At 38.4% G+C, this 13,494-nt stretch overlaps 2 protein-coding genes across 2 annotated transcripts; one reads left to right on the top strand and one right to left on the bottom strand.

Moving 5' to 3' along the window:
- The first annotated feature begins 2,251 nt into the window (after positions 1–2,251).
- Positions 2,252–8,579, top strand: LOC128270535 (cytochrome P450 306a1). The gene is made up of 5 exons (XM_053007943.1): positions 2,252–2,570; positions 7,091–7,236; positions 7,360–7,565; positions 7,655–8,132; positions 8,214–8,579. Exons 1-5 carry the CDS (start codon positions 2,252–2,254, stop codon positions 8,577–8,579), a joined length of 1,515 nt encoding a protein of 504 aa, XP_052863903.1.
- Positions 8,580–10,547: 1,968 nt separating this feature from the next.
- LOC128270534 (cytochrome P450 18a1) lies at positions 10,548–13,221 on the bottom strand. Its single transcript, XM_053007942.1, has 5 exons — positions 12,837–13,221; positions 12,022–12,143; positions 11,515–11,944; positions 11,182–11,446; positions 10,548–10,953 (listed from the first exon to the last, which is right to left on the bottom strand). Exons 1-5 carry the CDS (start codon positions 13,219–13,221, stop codon positions 10,548–10,550), a joined length of 1,608 nt encoding a protein of 535 aa, XP_052863902.1.
- Positions 13,222–13,494: the final 273 nt, after the last annotated feature.

Raw genomic sequence — 13,494 nt, 5'->3', positions numbered from 1 at the left:
TACAACATGTTGTTCGGAGGAGTAGCATGTTCGAATTTGCATCAAAGGTACTTTTAGAAATTAAGTAGACAATACCAAATTTAAAAAAATCATGTATTAATGCATACAACATTTAACCATAGCGGTGCTATTGAAGGCACGAAGGAAGGTTCAACTACCTTTGATAGTGAAAGTTTGAATACCTCTTCATGTGTGTCTACTGTATCCACCTTTGTACGTGTGCAAGTTATTTGTATGTGTGTATTGTACTTGTCAGCTCGGCCAGTAATTGTTATAGACATCATGACATAACATGAATATGAGAAAATATATCAAAACGGCTAAACTAACGGAAACAAGCTGCCCATCATCATTGCCCATACTTATCATTACGTTATTACGTTATTTATTGTGTTATTCACTAAAATATTGCATTATTATTGTTATATATGGGATATATGTATACATATGGCAGCAACAGGAAAATAACGTGACTAAAAACTTCACTTAGTTTGTCAATTGCGTTGAACAACAACTACTGGAAGGTCTAATAGTAGGTTGAATAGCTCGCTAACTTAACTTATAAATGGTTGTAGTATTTAGAAAATGGACTTTTAAAGTGTAGAAAGAAGATGTGCTGCAAGCCAGAAAAAGGAGTGGAGGAAAAAAGTTGGAGTGTTGCAGTTGTCACAACTATGTAACCTATTGTACCTATGCAAAGCCTATTAACCTTTATAGTGGAATGTCTACCTGTTGCAATGCTAAGCCCATCACCAGTTACGGGTTCCGGCCCGAGGTTCCGTGTCCTATATGGGTCAAACAGGATGCCGTGATCGAACACTATATCCAGGGCGTCTTAGGTACGGTTTACATAGATGGATATTATTATGAAAGTAAAGCGCCCGCAATTTATAGGCTGCGGTAAGATTGGGGACGATGTTCGGGGAAAGGTAATATTCGTTCCAGTTTTCTGCTTGCTCCAGATTTCGAGATACAATCGTTGAATGAATAATCAACTTCCTCAAGGGCAATTGAATTCTTACAACTTGATCTTCCTCCGTAATCATTACTTCACTACGACTGAGCCACACGTTTTTTCACCAAAATATTGCGGAATAAGGAATATTATATCACCCTTTTCTCTGGTCTCAGCTCATTTCACCAGATACACAACCATAGTTTCTTGTTCTGAATATTCGGTTTTGCTATTGAACTCATGGCAATTTCCAATATGAGCTTATGCATAAATCATAAAAATCATTCCAAAGCGATTTTGCGGCAGTCAAATCTCACTTATACATCTAAAAACATGATGCCTCCTTATCGTAAACACTTCCGTAATTTGTTCTGATATACTAAAATTTTCAAACAGTCTATAAATAAGCCTTAGTTCTTCTAAAGTATACCATTTGTTTGCACGCTATATAGTTTTGAGATTTACACAGAACCATGCGGAACGAAAATGAAGCTGAAAGTACTTTGAATAGTCCATGGAGAATATGAGAAGAAAGCGAAATCGAAAACAAGAACATTAATCGAAATCGAAAACAAGAACAAGAACCTACTGAAGAAGAGTTAACAGTCTTGATTCTTCTGTCACTTATTCATTCTTTCAGTTTCCGACCGGCGAGCGTTCTGTTTATATTGAGTGTGATCTGCGTTGATCAGTTTGTTTCAACCTACCGGGGATCTACCGCTGCTTTAGATCCCAGTTTATAACCATTCATAAATATTCAGACCAAGAAATAAATTGACTATCAAATATCGCAAAGTACGCTTCTCAAATTGTGCTTTCGAGACAGTATCGACCTTCTACCGTCAATCGTTCTCCATCAGTCCAATGGGAAGCCTCGTGTTCTGTTGAAGAGCAGTGTTTTGTGTGAAAACATATTGTGTGTATAAAATGTGTCGATGATTTTTAGTGTAAAGCTGCCAATACAGCAACTCTTGATACGCCCGGTAAAACATTAATCAAAAGTGCAATGATCATGGTCAAATGAACACAGGGTGTTCATTTCAAAATGATGTTCATTTGTACGAAAAGTTCTATGAAGAAACATTTTAAAACATACCCATCGCGCGGAAATCAACAAACAAAATGAGCTATATTGTTTTGTTTTGCTACTAATAACATTCCAATGTGGTAGTTAACAATCTAAAAATTTAGCTCGATCGAATTATTAACGATATATTGATGTTCCAAACTTATTTTTTAATTTATGTGCTTCTTTTATCAGCAGAATAAAGAATACTAGAATCAGCTTGATCAGCAATGCTTATTTGGATATGTACAACGTGTTTGGTTATACTTTTCTTCTGCACCATTCTATACTTGTGGAACCACCGTGATACTCCGCCAGGACCTTATGGGCTTCCACTGGTTGGTTATTTACCATTCATCGATACAACCAAACCATACGAAACATTTTCAAGCCTTGCCAGAAAGTATGGCTCAATCTACGGACTTAGAATGGGGCAGGTATACGCTGTGGTGCTTTCAGATCCTGGTCTAATCCGTAAAGTGTTAGCAAAGGAAGAATCTACCGGAAGGGCACCATTATTTATCACACATGGAATTATGGGTGGGCACGGTAAGTAAACAAACATGATACTAATAAGAGTAACGGTGGGGAGGATCTAACTAAATAAAATTTCAAAAGGGTATTTTGGAACACAAACCTATCTGCGTATAACATGAACTAAAATGATACGCGCAAGTTACAGTCGGATTCGGCAGGCGCAATTGAGAGTAAAACTTTTGGTTTGCTCATTCGTTAATTCGTCCTCATTCGTCTTGGTTTCTCATTCCTCATTCCTCGATGCTGCAACTGGTCAGTTTCTATGCGAAAAACCGTTAGTGCTGATCCTCACGTGCATTCATTCAAGTGCAAAACTTTAACTGTTTGGTGTTTGTTAGAAATTGTTATTTCTAATACGGCTGTTTCTAATAAGAAAAAATAAAATAAAAGTCGATAGAGACAATGTGAATGGAACCCTAGACACTTAAGTGACAACAACGAAGAAGGAATTCATGCATTTGTAACTTCAATAACAATATTAGCTTTTCATTGGTTTTTTCATTCCATATCCTCCCATATTTGTTTACCATTAGTTTCGGTTTGTTTGAAGCTCACAAATTAAAATATTTTTTTTCATAACAATAATATTCCATTTAGAACGACCTTTCCTTCTTGATCGTCTTCTTACTAGTGAAACCAGCATCTTACATGCTGATACAACTGGCTCTCTTAATGTTACACTTACATTACAAACCCTTGAACAAGAAGTACAATAACACTTTAGATTTCAATTGGTACATACGAGCGCAATGTAATCGAGAAATGAGGACGACATGAGGCGTGGCAACGCGCGCCGGGAGCAGCTTCATAAAATAAATATTTGTTATATTTATGAGTAACGCCATCTATTGTAAAACTAATATAACCTTAGTTTACCCTGTCTGTGCACTATCTTTGATTTGATTATGGGCAGTATAGAGAAATACGTTCGGTTGGCTGTTTGTATTCTACCACGTATCTAGTCTTCTTCATTACCATCTGCTGCCAAATTGGTACCGAGATATACGAAGCTTCCGACATTCTCCAAATTGTATTCGGCAATTGCGTTAAATTGTATTCGGCAGTTGCACAAAAATCTCTGTCGCCAACAGTTGTGACCGAGACATGATATTTTATTCATTTTATTTATTTCATTTTCTTTTTATTTTACAAAAAGAAAACAGACATCTTGCAACTTAGCCTAATTAACTTAGCACTTACCACTAAACTAATCACAAGTGACTGATCTCTACGCAGAAGCAGGTAATCGGTATTTTAAAGGAAAACATACCCGAAAGTAATATGGACGAAACATTTACTAAGAAGACATGAAAGCAAAAACATCAGACTGATCAAGGGACATATCAAATTCAAGAAGCGATGAGTAATTGTTATCCGTACGACAGAGACCGAGTAAGGGGTCATTACGTCCTGAGGGGGACGACCGCGTGTCAATTCTGAGTTCCTGGTTGGGTCGTCGTCTCAAACAACGGGCAGGAGCAGAAAAGTTAAGTCGAGCAAGGTGTGTCGGCAAGTTAATGTGTGAAGTCTAGATCTTAAAAGTGAAAACGGCTTGAGCCGATCGTCTCCGATGCTCGAGTGATCGAAGCCCAAGTAGTAGGCAGCGCGTTTTATAGTTTGGTAACCGATCAGAAGCGTACCAACCAAACCTAAGAACAGCGATTCTTGTGAACTTGCGTTGGATGACCTCAATTTGATCGATCATTGATAATGCGGATGCCAAACAACACAAGCATACTCAAGGATCGGACGGACAAGAGAACAATACAAAGCTTTCAGGCATACCCAGAACTCAGAAGACATACGAATTACAAAACCAAGCATTCTGTAAGCACGCTTGATGATATCCTCGAAAAGCACGTTAAGCTTCAGCTTCGCGTCCAGTGTTACACCCAAGTCACGGATAACATCTACACGCGGAACAACAGATGAGCCAATGCGATAAGAAAACATGACCGGGGCCTTTTCTTTTAAAATGATAGGACATTGCATTTACAGACATTAAGGGAAATGTTATTGCAAGCACACCAATGACGGAGGACAAGGTCTGATTAACCCTAACCCGAATGACACGATTTGATAGATATAAGACATAATCAAAATCACGAGCAAAGGACAGACACTTCTCGGCTTAGGATAGGACACACTAGACTAACACACTCACACATAATAGACAGAACCAGTCAGCCTTTATGTCAGTTCTGTGGAGTTGACATTACAGTAGACCACCTACTAGTGAACTGCTATGGCTACTCCTCAGAAAGATCAATCTGTAAAATAGACCATAATATATCCCAAATCCTCTCCAACCATCCTACCCAAGAACGCAAACTACTAAATTTCCTCAGAAGAACCGGATTATACACCCAAATCTGAATACTTTCAGATAAACCAGCCAGCAACAACTTCAACTGTAGACAACAATAGCCAACAAAGAGACGAATGAAGCCTCGAGCTCAAAGTCTCTATAATATCAACAACACAGGACAGACACTCATATTGGCCAGTTTGACGGTCAATAACTGATGAGAAACTCTGTCAAATGCTTCCTTTGAAGTCCAGAAGTCCAGACCTTTGTCAAAGTTAGAGTAGCAACCGTTCAAGAAAATAAGAAGGTTTGTCGTTACAGATCTGAGCAGGGCAAAGCCATGCTGCTGGTCAGATTTAGAGCAGAACTGCAGGAGCTTTGTCACAACTATTTCAAAGAGTTTACTACAAGCGCAAAGAATCGAAATGCCACGGTAGTTTTCAACACATTCCTTACTGCCCTTCTTATGGATGGGGAGCTTCCAGGATTCATTCCACAAAGATGGAGATCTTGCGGAGGACAAGGACCCTGAGAACAGGATCTTAAGTGGGACAGCTAGCGCTACACACTACAGCTACACTAAGGTTCTATATGACGTTTCTCTTATTTTCAGTTTCTCAATGTCATCTTAGATCTCTCTCCGATTATTTTTGAATTATAATAGTTTCCTGCTATTCGGCAATGAATTTGTGATCTCACCAAATAATGATCTGAGATAATGGCCCTTCTACTGCTTTTCACGTTCAGCATGTTGTGGGATATTCTCTTGTCTACTATTATATGATCGATCTGGTTAAATGTTCTTCCGTCTGGCAACGCCTATGTTTGTTTGTGTATATCTTTCCTGAGATCTATGATTTGATGATCATGTTCTGGCTGCTAAGTCTATCAAACGTACTCCATTGTCATTTGAGTTTTCATGCAGACTGTGTCCCCCTGTTATTTCTCTATGAAATAGTTCTCTGCCCATCTTAGCAATAAATTCTCCCGCGTTTCCCGCTTTTGAAGAACGTATAATCAGATCTTCAACTCCTTGTCCAATCCAATATGAATGGACGGCTAGTACATCAATTCTATACTTAGCCAGAGGGTGAAGCCGTTCTTTCACTGCTCCTGTTTTATTCAGTGATTTTACATTCCAAGTTCCTAAAGAATAATCCGGTAAGCGTTTCCATGGTCGTCATCGTTGAGTCTGTTCTATTCGAGGCTTTGACATAAGTTTCTGAACTGTGGTTGTTTTACGAGGGAAGCTAGTTAGCCCGCTGCCCAATCTAGTTTTTGTCCGCCCTGACTATTTCATTTAATTAGTACCATCGAACTTGGGGAAGCATTCCCTTTCCATCACCAGGGGAGGCGCCCGGTGAGAGACTAGAAGCTCCCCATGGGGAATTATCGTGACCTCCCTAATGCCTTGCCAGCGGCATACTACACGTGTAAGCCCATTCGTGCACTATCTCGCCCATATAATTAATCTCTCCAGTGTTCAATAGGTTTGGTTCCGGAACCGTTCATCGATGCTGGGGTGCTGTGGTTATATTTCGTCCATAATATTTCGCTCAGCAGTTTCAAGTCAAATTCTTCAATTGTTTCAGCTTTCTACGCTTGCTAGATCGGATAACTCGGACGAGCCTGGCCTTCGTTAATAGGTATTCGCCTTGCCCAGCCCTGGTCTTTCTCGTCCGTCCACCATTCGATTGTTTATGTTTAAGTCAGTGGGTATTGTGACACTCCGTTTTCCACGCCGCAAGCTACCAGTCTGTCCCTCCAACTGACCAGCTTGGATTGCCGTATGTTCCGACTAGGTATCACATGGAGGCACACTAGGCACATGGAGAGCCTGAAGAAGTTCACGTAGATGATACAAGAATCTACCGCTAGGCCCCCTGCATGATTGGGTACCTGCCCCTATTAAGTATTGTACAGTCTCTTAGGTGATTAGCAGCTTTGAACCCGAGCCAAAGTGGAATCTGGATCAACCACTAGATAACCCAAAGCGCCAAATCTGCCACTCAGGAATCTATTGTCAGTGATAGCAATTAATTAAAACAATTATTACAAAGTTTCTTCTCAGTCCGTTCTTTAAGAGTAAAAAAAAAATTACAAAGTTTTCAATAAAGCCCATAAACTAAGTTGTAGTTCTTATATTCACCGCTGAAACTGAAATTGTCATCATGGAAGACTTTTTGCTAATGAATGGAAATTTCTATTTCTACACTTTATTTAGGAATCATCTGCGCTCAGGGTGAACTATGGCGGGATCAGCGCAGGTTAACAATTGAATGGCTTCGCCGTTTGGGTATGGTCAAATTCGGTCCAGGACGTGTTAATCTCGAACAAAAAATATGCTTAGGTCTGAACACTCTTCGGAAGGTGAGAGATATGATAAAAGAGTAGCAATATTAGTATTCAGAAATATTTATGAGTATTTCAGATACAGAAAAAAGTATATTTATTCAGCAATCTCATATTTTTATTGTGGTTTTTTATTCACAGGATATTTGGGCATCCGCAAAGGATGGGCATAGTTTCGATCCATCAGCCGACATTCATCATGCTCTCGGAAATCTCATGAACGATCTGGTGTTCGGACTGCAGTATGAAAAAAAAGATGCAACATGGCAATTCTTACAACATCTACAAGAAGAAGGTGTGAAACACATTGGCGTGTCAATGGCAGTAAACTTTTTGCCATTTCTCAGGTATATACGGTAGCGCACGATTAGAGTTGCTGTAAACCACTTAGTATATTAAAATGAGTTATTATTCATTGAGGAAAATTTTCCTATAGATTTTTACCTTCCACTCGTCGTATCATCTCATTCCTTTTGGATGGTAAAGCAAAAACTCACCTTATTTACGATGAAATAATAGAGAACGAACGTAAAGCACTGGCTGCTTCAACTGTTACTACCATGGAAAATGGATGCATTCTAAGAAGCTTTATAAAAGAGGCTTCAGAACGACAAAAAGCTGGCAGAAGTGATGCCTTACATTGTACGGACACACAACTTCGTCATTTGATGGCAGATCTTTTTGGAGCTGGAATTGATACAACGTTTACCACCATACGCTGGGCGTTGCTGTACGTGACTCTGCATCCAAAAGTTCAACGTCGGCTGAGAGAAGAGATTGAACAAACCGTGGCTATGAACGAAGCACCGACTCTCGATGACATAGAATTGTTGCCCTACTTACGCGCTACCATTGCAGAAGTACAACGTATACGCACCGTCGTGCCGATTGGAATCCCACACGGAATCACGAAGGTGACTATTACATATAACCGTCGAACAACCGTTGTTTGGTACAATGAATGGTTGACATTTCTTTCCAAAACAATTTTTCAGGAAATAACAATAGATGGTTTTCGAATCCCTGCAAATACTATGATTTTGCCGCTGTTGTGGGCAGTTCATATGGATCCGGTTGCCTTTCCTGAACCGGACACGTTTAAACCGGAAAGATTTCTCGACGAAGAAGGAAAGTTTATTGTGCCTGGTAGTTTTCTTCCATTCCAATGCGGAAAACGCATGTGCCTTGGAGACGAATTAGCCCGATGCATTCTTCACTTATATATGGCTAATTTACTGTTTTGTTGCGACTGGTTCGATATTGACGAAGAAGATGCGCGTTTAATTGACATTACTGGCCAATGTGGTATTACATTGAGTCCACCTGCTTACCGTATGGTTTTTCATAAAATAAAACACTAAAATTTTAGTTACAATTGATTTTCATTAGTGGCTTCTAATGAAATTTTTCTTTATTTCCCAATTTTAAGTTCGGGCGAAATGTGGGGTCAGCTAGTTACAAATAAAAAAATAACCGGCTAGTCGGCCAGTTAAATAAAGTCATAACTGTTATTATTTTTATTAAAATCAACTAGTTTCATGAATAATTGCTTGCACATATCATAACAACGCAAGTCGGGATTCGACAGCTTAGTTTTGCATTCTAAACGGTGACAGCACACTACAATGCTTAGAGATATAAAAACGACAACAAATGGCAAGAAACTCGGATGAAAATGTATGTCGAAAAACGAAATACATATTAACTACTTATGAAATAATGGCAATTAAAAATTAAGAAATGCGAAAGTTATGCAACACTACAACAACAACCATTACAGTTTTCAACAAACCCTAAATGTAACTATACTCTTTAAAAGAGATACAAACTAAGCTACAAGTTTGCTGAAGTTATCATAATTTATGTAAAATATCTTTCTAGATGTAGGATACGCTGTTGGAAGCTTTCTCCGGCACTTCTCAAACTCTCAACAAACTTATTAGGTATTGTAACATAGATAAATAGATTCTAAGATGAACACATTGTATTTTGAAGACTTTTTTCTAATTTCTATGTATTTTCTCAGCACCATTTTTCTTTCTCTTTTCTTTAATGCATCGCATATCTTGAATGAAACATGTTTAGAGATTTAGTTAATGTCGACTTACCGATTTCAAAAACCAATTTATAAATGTTTCGTTCACAAGTTTACAGGTGAAAATGTCAGAAAAAATTAGGACACTATGCAGTACCATCCACTATTGGTTGTTCTATAAGCCAAGAGGGCCCGAAGAAACGGCAGTGCACGTCTCTCAATCCGAACTAAGTTGTCTATTCCCGATTGCTGTTCATGGGTATGGGAATCATATTGGGTTGGCTAAAAAGAAATCCATTATTTTCTCAACAGATGTCTTTAATAATTGATATCTCGTAGAGTATCGATCATACAGAAACAAGTTTATGCTCGTTGTAAAACTGACACTTCACACTTCAAAAAACGCTTTAATTGTTTCTTTGTTTGTTCCATTCATGTGTATGTCACAGGGTGTTAACAATGGAAGTCAACAAAGAGAAAATTCGGGTTTTCTTTGATAAAGATTCAAGCCTGGGCGCTGAAATTGTCCATAGTGTTTACTGTGGTGCCGATGGAATGCCGATAAAATCACAGAAATAATCAAAGTTGATCGGCATGTTAGTATTTGTAGCATCGCAAAGTAGCTAAAAATAAACCATCAAGCAGTTTAAAGCCATTTGAGCAAAGCTGGATTTATAAAGCAGTTCAATGTTTGAATGCCATACCAATAAACACAAATAACATGATGAATCAAATTTCCATTTGCGAAGTTTTGGCTAAACGGAATGAAATCGACGTTTTTCCTAAACGAATGTGTACTGGGAATGAGAAATGGGTCACTTACGACAATCTTGTGTGAAAACGATCGTGGCCGTAGCTTGTTGAAGCAGCTCAAACAGTGGCCAAACCAGAACTAATGGGCTGGAAGGTTCTACTGGGAAAGGAATCATCAATGTGGATTATTATCCAGCGCACGCTTCTTAATTGACTAGGAATTAAATTGATTGGCACTGCTCGCAAAGGACGAAAGACGTTCTATTGTGTTTTTATCACTACTAATACATACTCTTTAAAAAAAAAACTCAATGGTCTTATCATCCATGGCGCTTTAAATTGTTACCCTGTTTACCGTTCGATGGCTAGTTTCACAACATTTCAGTGTAGTTTATAGAAAAGTATGTTTTTCTTAGCTTGGGTCTCGTTTTATATTTTTGCTTTGAATAGCAGGAACATACCGTGCTCGTAAATTTATATTAATTTGAGCGTATGCTGTCTCACCTTTTGTTGTAACGAACCTTTCTATTGACGAACTTTATCAATAGCATGTTCTACATGTATCGTGCATACGTTCAAGCTTTACTTCCAATGGCCGTGTCATGAGCTTAACGCGAAAAGCCTGTGGACTTATTGTAACCCCAATTATGCCTTTTAAGCTAGGTAATGGTTCGTCTTCCGGTAACTCTATGCTAAAAGTATGCATGATCGAAGCATAGAACAGGAATAACTCCATTCGCGCCAGCACATCACCGAGACAACGCCGCCTTCCAACACCAAATGGTATAAAAAATTCAGGCTTGTGAACTTTGCCTTCGCCATCCAGGAATCGGCTAGGAATGAACTGCTCCGGTTTGTCCCACAAATTAGGATCCATATGTACGCTGTTTATTAGTGGCACCACGTATGATCCAGCAGGTATTGTATAACCATTGATCACAACATCGCTATGTAACAGAATAGTGAAAATGCGAAAGATAAAAAAACATTATAAATAATTCAAACGCCAACCTTGAAAACAACAGCTTGCATTAATTATAATACACGAAAACTATGATATATGGTATGTAATATAAACGAAACGAAAACGAAACGCAATCAGTTCAGAAAGGTTAATACCATAATTAATGTTTGTTGAAAAAATGTAGACACATTCGAGCCAATATGGTACTTACCTCTTCGGGGAGTGAGTCGTTGCTAGTGGCACTATGCTGGAAATTCTCATCACTTCTAAAATGGTAGTCTCAGTAATTGGTAAATATGGCACGTCTTCGATCTTTGGCAGCCGGTTTCGTCCGACCACCTGATCCAGCTCGTCCTGAACGCGCTTCATAGCATCGGGGTGTCGAAGCATAAATACGTTTAGCCACAATAGAGTGGTCTTAATAGTTTCCATACCAGCTGAAAACAGATCAGCTATTACCTGCATCATTTGTATCTCTACACAAGAAAAAGATAAAGGGAAAAGTAATGCATATTCGATGTATTGCTAAGACTTTTTAACCTACCATGATCTTTCCCTTCAAATAGTTCGGCATCTCGGCCTTCGTCACGTGCTTTCTCTATTTCAGCAAGATACGCATCAACAATATCGCGAATATTGCCACTTTCAAAGGTGCGTTTATGTTCTTCAATGATTTCGCGGTAAAAGTCGAACATTTCCTCTCGATTTTTGGCAATCTTATTCTTAGCATTAATGTTCCCGGGAAGGTATTGAATATGCGGAATATAATCAATGGTATGAACTTCGCCGAAAAGTCGCATGCCCTCTTCTATGAGCCAATTGAACCGTTTGAATTTAGGATCATCAATCGAGAAACGGACCGACATGATTATGTTGCAGATCACGTTGCTCACAGAAACCGACAAATAACGACTGAGATCAGTAGATTGATTACTGACGCTATTTAATGTAAGTAACAATTCAACTACTTCAGTCTGTAAGAAACGCATTAATTTAGAAACCAATGGCAATGTGAGAATTATAATTTTTTCTCTGATAAATTTTAACATACCATTATTCTGCTCTCCATTAGATGTTTCCTATTGCCAAGTACGGTCATACCGAAGTTACGTAACTTCTCATGCAAGAATCTTCTTTGATCCTTCCATAGTGGTCCCTCACTGTTGATTATTCCTATTAAATAAAGGGTACTAAACATCACTTTGAGATGCAATTTTAATGAATAGCTACACCAACAATTCAAAAGTTAGCCATTTAACTTGCAGCAATAGATACGGTATCGCTGTAAAAATCACATTTCACTTTAACTTTCTTTACGTATGAACAGTATCTTAAACCCCTGAAATTCCCAATACTGTTGCGGTATGCAATAGATCATGTTCCCTTTGAATAACACCCTAGCTTTGTGCTATTTTCCTTTTAAGAATTATAAAAACAACTTAATCTGCGACCTAACTACAAATTTACCTTTCTCACACATCAAGCTTGAAACAACCAAACCTATTCCATTAATAGGATGCACGCTGATTTGTTTTTTAACGCGTTAAACACTCGTGATAATTTCGACCCAACGGTTAGTAACAATATTCTTGTTCAATAATACCAATCTCTTTTCGCTGTAGTGTTTGACTTTTAGAGTAGCATGAAAGGGCAAAATCATTAGTATTGATAAATTGAAAAGTAGGAAAACCTGGCTAAGAATGTATTTTCATGTAAAAAATCATTCAAAAACTCAAGAAATAAAAAAAACTATTGTTCCGACTTATGTTTGTTATGAAAACTTATGTTTCGACAATTGTCCATACGGAAAGAAATTTTGAAACTTAAAACCAAAGAACAACTAGTCAACGACGAAGAAATACTCACCAAAACCCCCTAAAGTTTTCAGCAATGGTGAATGTGGCCGGCCAGTAAATTCCTCAGTTTTGAATGCTTCTCGAATAATCTTGTAATCACTAATCACAACGGTTAACTGAGCACCAAGCTTTGCACTAAACAGCGAGCCATATTTCCTTGCTAGTTTCATGTACTGAGTATGCTTCTCGTGACCAATAAATGTAAGGTAGCCAAAGATCGGAACACCCCAAGGGCCCGGCGGAAGCTTTTTAATCTGACACACCAATCGGAAAAGGTACTGCACGAATAGCACACAGGATAGGGCACACAAAAAAACGAAAATCGTTTGTCGAACGTTCAGTGGATCGAAGAACTCTTTGTGGACCAATCCAACCAAGTAAGAATCGATAAACATTTTTTCTTTGCACAGGTATTTCGATTAGTTGGATTATTTCTGGCAAAACAAAGATCACACTTGCGGAAAAGAAAAAAAAATTGAGCGCAGTCAAACTGTTCGTGCTAATGCTCAAGTTTGATGTTTGTTTTTCGTTCCACAGAAATCACCGAAACCATAGTACAGGAACCTCTCTACATAAATCTAAAAGTAAACCGTTTCAGTAACGAATTTTCGAAAACGTTAACGTTGTGATTCAACCAACAATCTATTAACCGTCGTGCAACTACACAG

Source organism: Anopheles cruzii, chromosome 3 (assembly GCF_943734635.1).
Source record: "Anopheles cruzii chromosome 3, idAnoCruzAS_RS32_06, whole genome shotgun sequence".
Classification (NCBI taxonomy): domain Eukaryota; kingdom Metazoa; phylum Arthropoda; class Insecta; order Diptera; family Culicidae; genus Anopheles; species Anopheles cruzii.
This window is presented reverse-complemented; position numbering and strand designations above follow the sequence as displayed.

Bases quoted from the DNA above. Each gene is read 5' to 3' on its own strand.
- LOC128270535 (XM_053007943.1), top strand. From the start codon at position 2,252: ATGCTTATTTGGATATGTACAACGTGTTTGGTTATACTTTTCTTCTGC. The intron at 7,237-7,359 runs GTGAGAGATATG...TTTTATTCACAG, and splicing joins GTCTGAACACTCTTCGGAAG to GATATTTGGGCATCCGCAAA. The intron at 7,566-7,654 runs GTATATACGGTA...ATTTTCCTATAG, and splicing joins AACTTTTTGCCATTTCTCAG to ATTTTTACCTTCCACTCGTC.
- LOC128270534 (XM_053007942.1), bottom strand. From the start codon at position 13,221: ATGTTTATCGATTCTTACTTGGTTGGATTGGTCCACAAAGAGTTCTTC. The intron at 11,945-12,021 runs GTATGTTAAAAT...CGTTTCTTACAG, and splicing joins TAATGGAGAGCAGAATAATG to ACTGAAGTAGTTGAATTGTT. The intron at 10,954-11,181 runs GTAAGTACCATA...TCTGTTACATAG, and splicing joins ACGACTCACTCCCCGAAGAG to CGATGTTGTGATCAATGGTT.